We start from the raw sequence: 12,770 nt of genomic DNA on the forward strand, positions 1-12,770 counted from the left end.
GACAGCAAAAAACTGAAGCACCTTAATGTCTTCTACTAGCTCTTACTGTTTCATCCCAGTCTGACATCAAAGGATGCATAGAAGGTGGTTGTCCTTTGGGGTACGAATAAGGAGGCATTGTGTATGCTATACGACAGCAGCAGTTTGAAATATATGACTGTTGTTATTTGCTCTTTCACTTTCATCCCAGTCTAACACCAAAGAGGTACACAAAAGGTGACTTTATATTTTGGATGGGAGGTAGGAAAGCCAACAGTATTCCCAGATATGATTTTAAGTATCCTTGCAAGCATTTATCTCCTCATTTCATTGGGAAGTGCTGTTTTGCCACCTTTGAACATTAAACCTTGGGCAAAACTTATTTCTTCTATGAAAGAAAAAAAATAAACTTCATTTCTTTCCTTAGTCATATTTTTTCAGGAAATCAAGTTGGAACACACTTCTAAAATGTAACTCAGAAAAAAAGCCTTTTGGGGCTTAGCATCCCCCAAAACCCAACTTGATTCAGTCATTTCCACAGCTGTTAAACTGTAGTCTTGACCAGTGAAAAGACATAGGAATAGATGTAGGAAAAAACTGAAGAGTAAGACAAAATGTAAAAAAAAAAAAAAAAAAAAAGACAAAGTGATCTGTGTATTGTGTGAATACTAGAATGAGAGGGAAAATTGGGAGTCAGTAGGAGTTCATGGGGTCAATGGACAGGAGGGAGTCAAGCTGCCATGGAATTTTTTGCCTACGGCTCCATTTCACCTAAGTCCAACCCTGTTTATAAGTAGTTGATATGCTGTCAAAGACTGTGCTCACTAAGAAGGAGGAAAAAAAGGAAAACAAAGAAAAAGAGCAATTGTTATGGAATTGAGTTTGTAGGTAGGTATGCATGTGTGTGTGTACCTATGTATGTATGTATTACTTGCCAGCATTAAGCAGTACCTGGCACCTTTGAAGAATAGCATTGCTTAACATGCAGCCTCGTTAAAATGCTGAATATCAAGGCCTCACTTATAGTTGTATTTATGGTCACTAGTCTTAAAATTAAAACTGTTGTATACAACCACTGTATTTTTACAGCAAGTATTGCAGAAGTCTTTCACAAGTTATTAACCTTCTGAGAATGTCTGCATTTTAAGCTTAGCCCAAAACCATCATAAAAATATTCATTTACAGTATAATCATTTGTTGCCATTCAGTAACCTGATGTGTGCCCAGTGTCAGTCTTTTTTTTTTAGAGAGAAGCATTATAGTATCTCATGTAACCAATAGTGTCATTCAAGCAGATTAGACTGATCACCGCAGTGTGAAAGTATTGAATAAGCTTATTTTCAGCTGTCTTTATTCCTAAAGGTGTGCAGTAATAGCCTTGAAGAACCATGAATGACGTGCTTTTGCAGAATGATCTGTCTGAGAATATGTCCCAATAGTATGTATAAAAAGTCGAACTGCCACAGTAGAAGGAAAATTCTTTATTGCAAGAACAAAGTGAGCGCTTTCACGACCTTCCAGGTCGCTTCATCAGACTTAAAACATCCCATGCCTTCCTTGGTATATATACTTTCAAAGTAACCAATCAGTTAAGACAAACAATTAAATATTTATATCAGACTCAATTAATTTAAAAATAGTAGAAAAAAACATAAATAGACATAAAACTGTTAAAAACAGTATTCAAGTTCAAATGTGAATGCCTATAGAACCATGTAGACAGGAACTATTGTTTTAAGGCTCTTGCCTTTAAAAATTGTTTCAAAGAAACAGTTTCATTGATGCCTGGGGGTTTGTCTGCATTTAGTTGCAGAATCCATTTTGCTCAGCCTCTTCTGTTCTATTTCTAATGTCACCCCGTCTGATATTTTTTTCAAGAACTTCTAAAACTAAAAATTTAAAAACATGGTGCATCCCTTCAGCTTCTACATGTTTAGCTAGGGCATACTCTCCTTTTTGTTTACTCTGTCCCTATGTCTGTGAGGTGAAGACCGAGCTGTTCATCTGGTACCTGTGTTTTTATCTTTCTCTGAGAATATGTCCCCACTGGCCTGTCAGTCATTCTGCATCTAACTATGTGTCTATGGGTATTCATTTCATGCCCTATCAGACTTGAGTTTCTATAATACAAATCCAGAATCTCTGAAAATTAAGCCCAGTTCTACAGCTGTGACACCAAAGTGCAAAACTAGCACCTACAATTAAAAGGGGCTTTGGCAGGGAGGGCAAGAATCCTTTACCTCTACTCTCCTGTCATTTAGTTAAACTAACTCTGAGATCTCTGTATCTTAGACGAGGGGGAATTATCTCAGATGCAGCAGTTTGGACTTCCCAGTTTTGTATGTCCCATTCATATTTAGTTTCCCTGCTGTTTGAGACTTGTACTATCAGTTCTAGGACATACAGTAAAGATCACCATTCGGTGTGGCCCTGTGTGTCTCAACAGTCTCTCCTATATGACCTGTTTCTGGAAATTTTCTTTCATTTAGATAGATAAAGTATATTCTAAGAAATGCATGTCAAAATCCCTATATCATAAAAATAGCACTTTTTTAAAGCTGTAATGCTGGCAGCAGTACAAGTCATTTCACAAGTTTTATATCTTGGATGATTGTAAGATCTGGAGCCATTTTGGACTGTTTTCAATTCTGATCTGAGTGAGCTTTTTACAGAAAGGTTCCATACACTGGCTGGTTATTTAATGGATAGTAGCGAGTTCTTAAAAATGTTTCTCAATTTGTTGCCATCTCGAGCACTGTATTGGCTGGAGATCCCTTTACAATTGTAATCCTGTTACTGGAGTCACCGTGTTATACTGAGGCAGCGTTTCTTGTGAGTATTTATCATTCCAGAGCTCTGTTTAACATCCTGGGAGACTGACCCAGAGTAAGGAAGGCTTTGTTCAGTTGTGCTAGATGACTGTCTTTTTGTGCCTCACTGTAACAAATGTGATGATATCATAGTATTTTCTGTACATCACACACATCTTTGTGTGGCTGGGTTAATTTCCTTTTCTGTGTAGATGCATCTCTCTATAATTTGCTTTCCTGTAACTATGTAAGTTTCCATTATGCATCACTGTTCGTACAGGAAGGTAACAACTGAAATCGAGTACCACAAAGAAAAGGTTATAGCTGGATGGAGGCTGCTGAGATCTGGAGGAATTCATTGAAAGGGGCTTTGCTATGTTTCTAAATTTTGAACAATTATTCAATAAAATAGCAAAAAGTTTGTGTGTTTAGTGCCTTAGTAATGCCCTTTGTCTATCGGGGACATTCAGATGCCGGTTACTGTTCCATTCAACTTTACATAATACTTTCCATTAAAGTTAAAATTATTGTGTGTCACAGTGAATTATGTAAGGTGTCCAACTGTACCCAGCATAATGGCATGATGGTGTGCTTTCTCCCAGTAGTACTTATGACAGGCAGCAATGCAGTTTTTGTGTGGTATGCTTATTTACAGGTTTAGAGTTATGCATCATTCATGGAGGCTAAGATAGTATCAGATGATAAGTTATGGTATTGTATCAGAATGTGAAGAAAGTCAGTAGTGTCCTGAATATAACTGTCCTTTCAATGATAAGTACTTCTAGAATGTTCTTCACTATATGGAAAATTCCTGTTCTCAGAGTTCCTTTGCCTGTATTCTGTCAAGTTTATCCTTGTGAGCAGACATATACTTTCACATTTGGACTAGTCTGTCTCAACTTCAGTGGTAGTACTACATGGTACTGGATAGCTAGTCTCAGAGTGCATATAATCATAGCACTAAATTAGACTGGATCACACAGCAGCTGAAGCTTTGCAAGGTAAAACTGCCCGTTACTGTCCACTGTCTTAAATTAAGAGATCACTCAGAAATATTAAAAGTACTATTACCAATAACATAGCAGTTGTGTGTTTTTTTTATTCATTTGTTAATCAGTTGAGGCAACTGGACACAAGTCTCTCTTCAGGGGTGACCTAAGGGTCATTTTCAGGTTAAGTGGCTGTCAGACAACAGACAAATGGAGGTGAAATGAATCAAACTCCATACCCTTGACTACAGGAAACAGTTCATGCCTGTCTGCACTCTCAGCTACAGAATTTAATTAACTTTGCATTCAATCATGGGCTAGTATGGAGGTTTGTGGACCAGTAACTGACCAATCACCAACAGCTTTATCTGGAGCAAGAGCAGTCAGAATACTACAAAACATAATCTATTCCTGAGGTGATGTAGTTCTTTTTCCTGAGTGCTAGGACCAAATGAAGGCTATTTCCAATTTGTTCTCGACCAATCCTTTGTGCAGCAAGCAAGGGCCCTTCTTGTGCTACATCAGGAATATTGCAATGTCTGTATGACAGGTGTCATCCAGATGTTATGTGGGTCTTTGTGAATTTGTGAACATGTTCTGCATAGACACAACACTTCTGCCACTGGATTTTCTATTAACAGTTGGTCAGATCTTAGTAGACTTATGAGTATTGCAGTTTAAAGCAGTTCTTGAAGTGTACTAAGGAGCAACAGACATAAACAAGCATTTTTTTAACACAGCATACAACTCAATAACAGTGTAGCACACCACAACAATAGGAGCCAGCTTACTAACAGACACAATATTGTCCTTTATGTTGTTGCTAAGATCAATAGCCAAGTAAGTATCCTTGCTGCTTTTGTCAGGAGCAAAAGAGTTTTCTTCTTATATGCGATTCTGACAATAGTAACTAGCTAGAGGTAGACTGAGCTGGCTTGCAAAAAGCACTGTGATTCATAACTTTGGCCAACTTGGTGGGTGAGGGGACATTAGAAAAAAATGATAGAAATTTGGAAAGTTACAAATTGATAGAAATTTGGAAACTTATAAACTAAATTGTTGGCTTATTTGACTGCTGCTGGTGTTGGGCATCCCTGCCTTCTTACTGGCATCTGTGCTGATATCAGAAAAGCGAAGAAGTGAGACATGTTCATGAAACTTCCAGGATGTGTGTGTAATTCTAAAATTCTAGAAAGGAAACAAAAATGGCACTTATACATCACAGTTGTTATTCCAGCATGTTCATAGGTTCATAGTTTAGTACTAAGCTAACTGCCCTTGCAAGCCATTTTAAGCCTAGCCAATTATCCCTTGTGAGACTCAAACCCTGTACCTTGTGTTTGTAAGGCAAACACCTTAGCCATTAAGCCACCCTGGAAAGCTACCTGCCACACAGCTGTAGTATATGGGGATCAGCCGTGAACTCCTGTCACTCTGTCAAGTGTTGTATGTTCTACCAAAGTCTGAATTTTCAGGGGGAGTTATCGTTCACTCCACCTCCTAAAAATGCACTAGTTAATTGGGTGCAGTGAACGGTCTATATAAATACATTTACCTTTGGCCTTGTAGCCGACATCATGTCTAAAAAGTGTCTTCCACTTCACTTACCCAGTTAGTAAGTAAATGCATCAAAACTTTATTTAGGCATGCTGTCTGTCTTTTTCTCTTTATACACACTCATTCAAATATATGTGTATATATATATATATATATATATATATATATATATATATATATATATATATATATATAATACACACACACATAGGATATAAAAAGTGTACACACCCCTGTTAAAATGGCAGATTTTTGTGATATTAAAAAAATGAGACCACAATAAATCATTTCAAAACTTTTCTCACCTTTAATGTGACCTATAACCTGTACAATCCAATTGAAAAACAAACAAATCTGTTAGGTCTGAGGAAGCTTAACTGCGAAAGCGCTTACAGTTTTTTACAATAAAGTTTTGTGGATTGTTTTTACTATCTGGAGATTCCTGGTTCTTATGCTTTCAAGATAACTTGCGATTGTGATTGACCGATACAGCAATACAGTAACTGTGCCTGCTTGTCCTTGGCTTGGACTGTGCCTGGTTCATTCCGTTGCTTGCTTTTTGTAACGGTTTGTGTTATTTATTATTTAGCAATGGAAGATTTATCTCTCGGTTTGCTCTTCATTTGCTTTATACTAAATTGTAAACTGGATCATATAAAACCAGACTAGGCGGGGGCTATGCCCCCCACACCCCCCAACCCCCCCCTAACTATGTATACTAACTCCAGGATCGCACTACATTGGAGAAAAGGGCATCTACTGTTCACTTACCTTACAGTAGTCTGCATGCTGCCCCTACTATGCCCGTTTCCTCACTGTAGTGCAGTCCTGGAGTTAGTATATATAGTTGGGGGGGCATAGGCCCTCACCTATTCTGGTTTTTATATGGTTCAGTGGTTCAGTTTAAAATTTAGTATGTTAGTATTCAGTATTATGGGTTTCAGTTTTATGGGTTTCAGTCAAGTGACTTTCAGTCTTTTGAAATTTCAGTCTTATGGTCTCAGTCAAATGTGTTTCAGTTAAATGAGGTTTCTATCATATGATAGGGATCCATATATATATATATATATATATATATATATATATATATATATATATATATATATTTATATATGTATATATATATATATATATACATATATGTAAACTATTTTTTTTCAATTTTGTTTTCCAGATTATTACAGTTTATCAAACATACCTTGATTTACCAGCTTGCTATGCCATGTCAGGTTATTTTGATTAGGTTCATAGGTTAGTACTAGGCTAACTGCCCTTGCAAGCCATTTTAAGCCTAGCTAATTATACCTTGTAAGACTCAAACCCTGTACCTTGTGTTTGTAAGGCAAACACCTTAACCATTTGGCCACCCTCCCAACCCAAATTTAATGAAGAATCTATAGATAAGGGTTTATAGATTAGTACTAAGCTAACTGCCCCTGCAAGCCATTTTAAACTTAGCCAATTATCCCTTGTGAGACTCAAACCCTGAACCTTGTGTTTGTAAGGCAAACACCTTAACCATTAGGCCACCCTCCCAAACCTTCAGCAATAAACAGCAATAAACCTGTCATGCTGACTGATGTGAGTGCAGTGAGTCAAATGTTTGTTGGATTTGTACAAGTGACATCATCATAGGTGTCTTATATTTTGGAAGATTGGACAAATGGGTCTTCCTAAAGTAATCAGAATGCAGCCTATTAGTCGATAAACTCATGACTATGACCCTGGTTCAATAATTCAAAATTATAAAGCAAACACAGTTTCCCTTCCAAGGGTACACAGAAACTTGTGTTAATGGAGTTCTAATTCTCCATTAGGCAGGCAAGCCCACCCTGTGCCCCTTTCTCCACCAAACTAGAATATATAACAAGTGCAAGCTGAGAAAGGTTTAGTAGGTGTGCAGGTGAAGCTGCCAATGGAGGGTACATAAATAAAGGCTTACTCTTCCAAAAAAAAAAGAACCATTGTCCTCCTTGCTTTGCAGAGCTCTACTGCCATCTTTCCTGTCCAACAAGTGTCAAATTCTTAACAGCTTTACATGACAGCAAACATTTTTTCACAATACTGTAGACAGTTAAATGTATTTTCAAAGGATGTGCTTTGATTATTTCTAGTACACCCATGACACCCAGCATGTCAACACCAGCAGTTATTCAGTGGTATAGTGTCAAACATGAAGCACATCAGCCATCAGAGCATAATTCTAAACAATACTTTCTATTAGAGAAATGCAGGTTTAGGGCAAAGATCTGTCTACGGACTCCTACACTTTATAAATATTGGGTGTCAAATGCGCGCAAGTGAGCACTTTCGACATCACTTGGTGCTAAACCAGTGTGCTGACTGTACACAAAAGCAAATCATCATAGAATGCAGTTGTATCTACTTCACTGTAAAGAAGCAATGCATCCCATCACACAGAGTGCTGAGATGGGGATACTAAATGAGACTTAAAATTGTGCTTTCTCTTAATAACAAGGCTGCACTGTTGATCTGTATAGATCTGTAATAAAACATTTAAGTCTCCCTAAATTTAGACACAAAACATCATAACTAAAATGTGTAAACCACAGTATGGTGTTCATAAGAAGGCTGAAACATGCATGTCCATAGTTAGTGGGGTTTGTCTTTATTAGCCTGAATGTGTCCACAAAAACTTAAAAAGAAAAAGTAAAAAGACGTGGACATTTAGAACCATATAGCTGAAACACTTGATATCCTTAAGGGATCATTTGAATATATCCCATGGACCTCTGTTACAGGAGGTTTAAGGTATGACACAGTGAAAACTCCAGCTTGGCTAGGTTTTTCTTATATTTTTTACAGTATGATATTAGCACAAAGTAATTTACTGTAACATGATAGAAATACAAAATCCTTTCATCCCCCATATTGGGGCTCTCCCTTTGTACCCCCAGCCTCTAAGTATATTACATCTAATGCTAATCCTGTGACAACAGGAAAAATTTAAAAAATGAAACTCACCTTTTCCTTTTTCTCTAAGTAATGCTACCTCAGAGATATCATTCTAAGATGGTAGCAAACTACCAATTGATATACTTGGATGTTGATAACATATACGTTTCTCTAATACATGTGTATCACTTTAAGTGTCAGTACAGTGCAACTCAACAAGCCATAGGGTTCCCCTGAACTCCATCTCGAATTTCCCCTGCCACATGGGTGAGAAACCTTGTACTTAGAATATATATGTAGTGGGGTAGGGAGGTACACCACAAATGTGGAATGAAGGCTTGGGGGCTTGCCATGCTGCAAGAAATACATTTATTGCTCATTTTTTTTTTCTGCATTTAAGATTCAGTGATTTGAGAGTAAATCATTTTATATTTTGTGATACTATAGCCATGGTCTGTAAGGCATATTCAGGTCTGGTATAGTAAATCTTCTTGTAACCACAATTTACATGCACACACATACACACACACATTTACATAGGTATGAATACCGTCTGTGTGTGAGTGGTTTCATCTTACAGTGAACTGGTGTCCTATTTAGAAGTGGTTAATTGCTTATACCAGAGTGGCTCCATAACCTGCAGACCTCTTTATGGTAAATCCAGAAGAGGCATTACTAAGACTGCATGCAGAAAGATAGTCTCTGTCTCCTCCTTGGATTGGATAAAGCAGGTGTCAGAAAATGACTGAGTAAACGTATAATATTCATTTTGGCATTCTTAATGGTTCATCTGGTACATTTCAGTAATTTGTAGGCGCCACTTTTTTATGGAAATGCAGTCTTCATAGGTTCATAGGTAGGTACTAGGCTATCGGCCCAGCCAAAAAGGTACCCTGGCTTTTGCCATCCAAGAAAATTATTTTCCTGTGCCACTGTCGAGCAGAGCCAGAGAAGTGATCCCTGGGGTAAATTTCCTATTTCCCATCCAATCATCAAGATTTTTCTTGAAGAGTGCTAATGAGGAGCTTTGTTTGATTTAGATAGGTAGTTTATTCCAGAGTATGAGAAGTCTCTGAGACAGGAATCTATCTCTCCAGCATGTTCTGTTTATTGTGGTGACAAGGTTTAGGTCCCTAGAGTGTGTAGCTCGGAGGGATTGGGATTTCTTTAAGTGGAGCATGTCCAACAGCTGTGGGTTTCACATAGCTTTGTATGTTAGGCAGAGATCACCTCTGAGTAGGCGATATGCGATGGAGTAAAGCTGGAGTTTTTTGAGACGGTCTACGTAGGGCATCTGTTTGAGGCCGGTAATCCTCTTTGTGAGCTATTTCTGCGGCCTTTCCAGTTGTTGTAGATGTCTCGTGAGGTACATACCAAAAGGGGCATTGTACTCTATAATGGGTCTAATGAGTGATGAGTAGAGAGGAACAATGACCTCTTTTTTTCTGGATGAGAAAACTTTTGTGATGAGGTGTGCCACGTAGAAGGATTTCCTGACTACTGTGGCGATGTGATTATCAAAGGAGAGACTACTGTCCACCTGTGTCCCAAGGTCTCTTATCACACTTTCGGTGTTAAGTACACTACCACCTATGTTGTAGTTCATGGGTACAGAGTTTTTACCAAAGGGGATGACATTGCACTTTTTGGCTTTGAGCTTGAGGCCATGGCTTTGACACTAGGCATCTGTCTCAGTGAGGCCCTTTTGTAGGATGTCCACATCATTAAGAGTTTTGATTATGGCTCCTAGTTTGCAGCCATCTGCGAACTTTGTTAGCCTGTACTTCAGAGAAGTAGATACCAAACAGTAGAGGACCCAGGACTGAACCCTGTGGTACTCCACTTGTCACTGGTCTGACGTCAGATTTGGAGTCTGCTACTTTCACAGTGTGGGTTCTGTCAGTGAGCCAGTTGGTAACCCATCTTGTGACATAGGGATGTATACCTAGTTTAGTGAGTTTATCTATAATTCCATAGTGGGGGATGGTGTCGAAAGCCTTGGCAAGATCTAGATAGGCTGTATGAACCACCTACCCTCGTCTACAGCTTTGGTGACTGCTTCAAAGAAGTCTATCAGGTTTAGGAGACATGATCTGCCTTTTACAAACCCGAAGTTTGGAGATTACCAATGTCTTTGTTTATAAGTTCCATGATGATATGTTCCATGGCCTTGCAGACCAGGCTTGTCAGGCTAATGGGGCATAGTTCCCAGGGTCTGTGGTGGCTCCCCCCTTGTGGAGTGGGATAACTGTCGCTGTGCACCATTCAGCGGGCACAAAGCCTGAGGTGAGGCTATGATTGAACATGGTACTTAGGTGGGGTGCCAGTTCATTCTGTAGTTTGTGTAGAACGCAGCCTGGGATGTTGTCTGGTCCCATGGATTCTGTGTTCTTGGCTTTGGAGAGTGTGGTTTTTACCTGTACAGCTGTGATTACAGGAACTTTGCATTCTTCCGGTATAGAGATGTCTCTTTAGGGGGTGAGAGGGGGGTAAAGTTAGCACTGAACCTATCTGCCAGGATGTTGGCAATATCAGTTGGGTCTTGAGGGCCTTGGCAGTTTTAAAATGCTCTAGATGTCATTTCTTATGTAACCAAAATTAAATCTCTTCTTTATTCACAGTTAGTAAATAATTAAATGCAAATTACATGCATTCTGCCATACCCTGGCTCTGTGGCACAGAGAAGTGGAGTCCTGAGTGCAACCAAAGTGTCTGAGGTTCAGTTACTGGCCCTGGCACCTGTGGAGACAGGCAGAGAGGGGGAGAAGTCATGGAGTATGAACTGATTGCCACCTCTGGGGGTGTGGGATATGTAAACTGGAGGACACACTGAATGGTACAATTTCCCCTGTCGAAATTGGGTAAACCATCCTCTGTGCTACAAGGGGAGATGCAGACTTGCCTGTAGAGAAATGCTGCATGCAAAAGTGAAGGGGAAGATGACAGCATACAAAACATCTGAACTTCCCCAAGGGCTTGCCTATATGATTACCCCGCTTAGTAGCTGTCACTCCAGTGATGGTGAATAAATAGACCAGTTGACAGAGAGAGGGTCTAGTGGTCAAAAAAAAAGAAGAAAATAATACATGTTCTGTAATCTATATTTTTAGTAAATGTTTCCTCAAGTAATTGAGGAATTAACTGTGTACACAACACACTCTGTAGTTTGGGAATGTCTTTTTATCTATTCAAATTGGGTTGCACAATGTGCTCTTTACAAGTTTTTAAGTTTATTGTGATTTTAAATATTACTTCTGTAAGCGATTTCCTGTGTTTTGGCAAAGAGATTATATTATTATTTATTTATTAGTTAATGATTTTTTTCATCTTTCTTTCCTTAGTGCGTATTAGATTGTGAATGCCCATCACCTGGAAATGCGCTTGAAAATAACAGTCCTCTCTTTAATGCAGGTATGATATTTCTGGTTCAGCATGAACACTGTAGCTATATAAAGGGAAATTTCTTATATAGATGACAACAGTTTACTATAGTTATAGATTGTAACAGTGGCTTCATTTTACATATAAAGGGCATTTCCAGCTAAAGGATTTCCACAGTGTATGAATAAAAGTCTGGCTATATTATGTTGGTGATTTGACTAACTTAACAAGATTGTTAATGCATTCCACCTAGGAATGATTGTCAGTTAAGTTAAATCCTGTGATAAAAAAACCCACCAAGTGTGAGACATTGCTACCCAGATGTTTAGCTGTTTTAATGAAGTGTTTGCAAGCACTTGTCCTTGACCTTTGCCTGTTGTGCTTATTTGTGGGGCAGAGAGAAGTATTTGTATGCACAGCATACCTGGAACGCGTTTCAGTACCTTGTGACTATGTTTTGCATTTACAGTGCTCTGCCATATTTCAGACAGCTGCAGCGCGGAAATCATTCATCAAAGTCTGAGGTCTATAGAATGAAATGGCTCTGTACATTCACCCCCTGTCCAGAAAGCTGCTGTACAAAATGCGACATTCTGGTTTCTGCAATATTATTAGCATTTATGGTGTGTGTTTGTGTGTGTTTGTATATTTATGGTGTGTAAATGTATATGTCTATATTTAAACATATCTGTACATATCGCTATAGTTTTATATGTATATGTAGAGATAGAAAGAATGAGACTTTGTGTGTGTGTGTATGTATGTGCACTGTATATCTATAGATTGATTTACACACACACACAATGTATGCATATCCATGTGCACACGTCTGGTACGTATGTACCATTGTATGGTATGTCTCTGAATTCCAGACATCTTTTCAGTGGCACAAATGAGTCCTATAGCAGTTGCATAAAACAAATGATGTGCTACTCTGTACATGTTTATTATGAAGAGCACAGCTGCTACACTGACTTTGTTCATTAGTGTGGTTGACAACCTGTAGGCAGTTAGTAAATAATTTACTACATTATAGTTACTTTGCAGTTGAGCTTTACTTGTTTACTAATGTAACCTAGTTCCAGCAGAGTTTGATAGATCAATATTGCGTGGAAGTGTAGTAATGGGTCCTATGTCT

The 12,770-nt window shown here is 38.5% G+C and overlaps 1 protein-coding gene across 6 annotated transcripts in view; it reads left to right on the forward strand.

Moving 5' to 3' along the window:
* Positions 1-12,770, forward strand: part of INPP4B (inositol polyphosphate-4-phosphatase type II B) — a 4,727,932-nt gene that overhangs the window by 2,819,470 nt on the left and 1,895,692 nt on the right. For all 6 annotated transcript variants that reach the window (XM_044062266.1, XM_044062271.1, XM_044062267.1 and 3 more), the window contains one exon: positions 11,593-11,662. In XM_044062266.1, the coding sequence (XP_043918201.1) occupies positions 11,593-11,662 (70 nt within the window). The remainder of the gene's footprint in view (positions 1-11,592; positions 11,663-12,770) is intronic.

This window comes from Protopterus annectens, chromosome 2.part1 (genome assembly GCF_019279795.1).
Source record: "Protopterus annectens isolate FY-2018-M chromosome 2.part1, PAN1.0, whole genome shotgun sequence".
NCBI classification, from domain to species: domain Eukaryota; kingdom Metazoa; phylum Chordata; order Ceratodontiformes; family Protopteridae; genus Protopterus; species Protopterus annectens.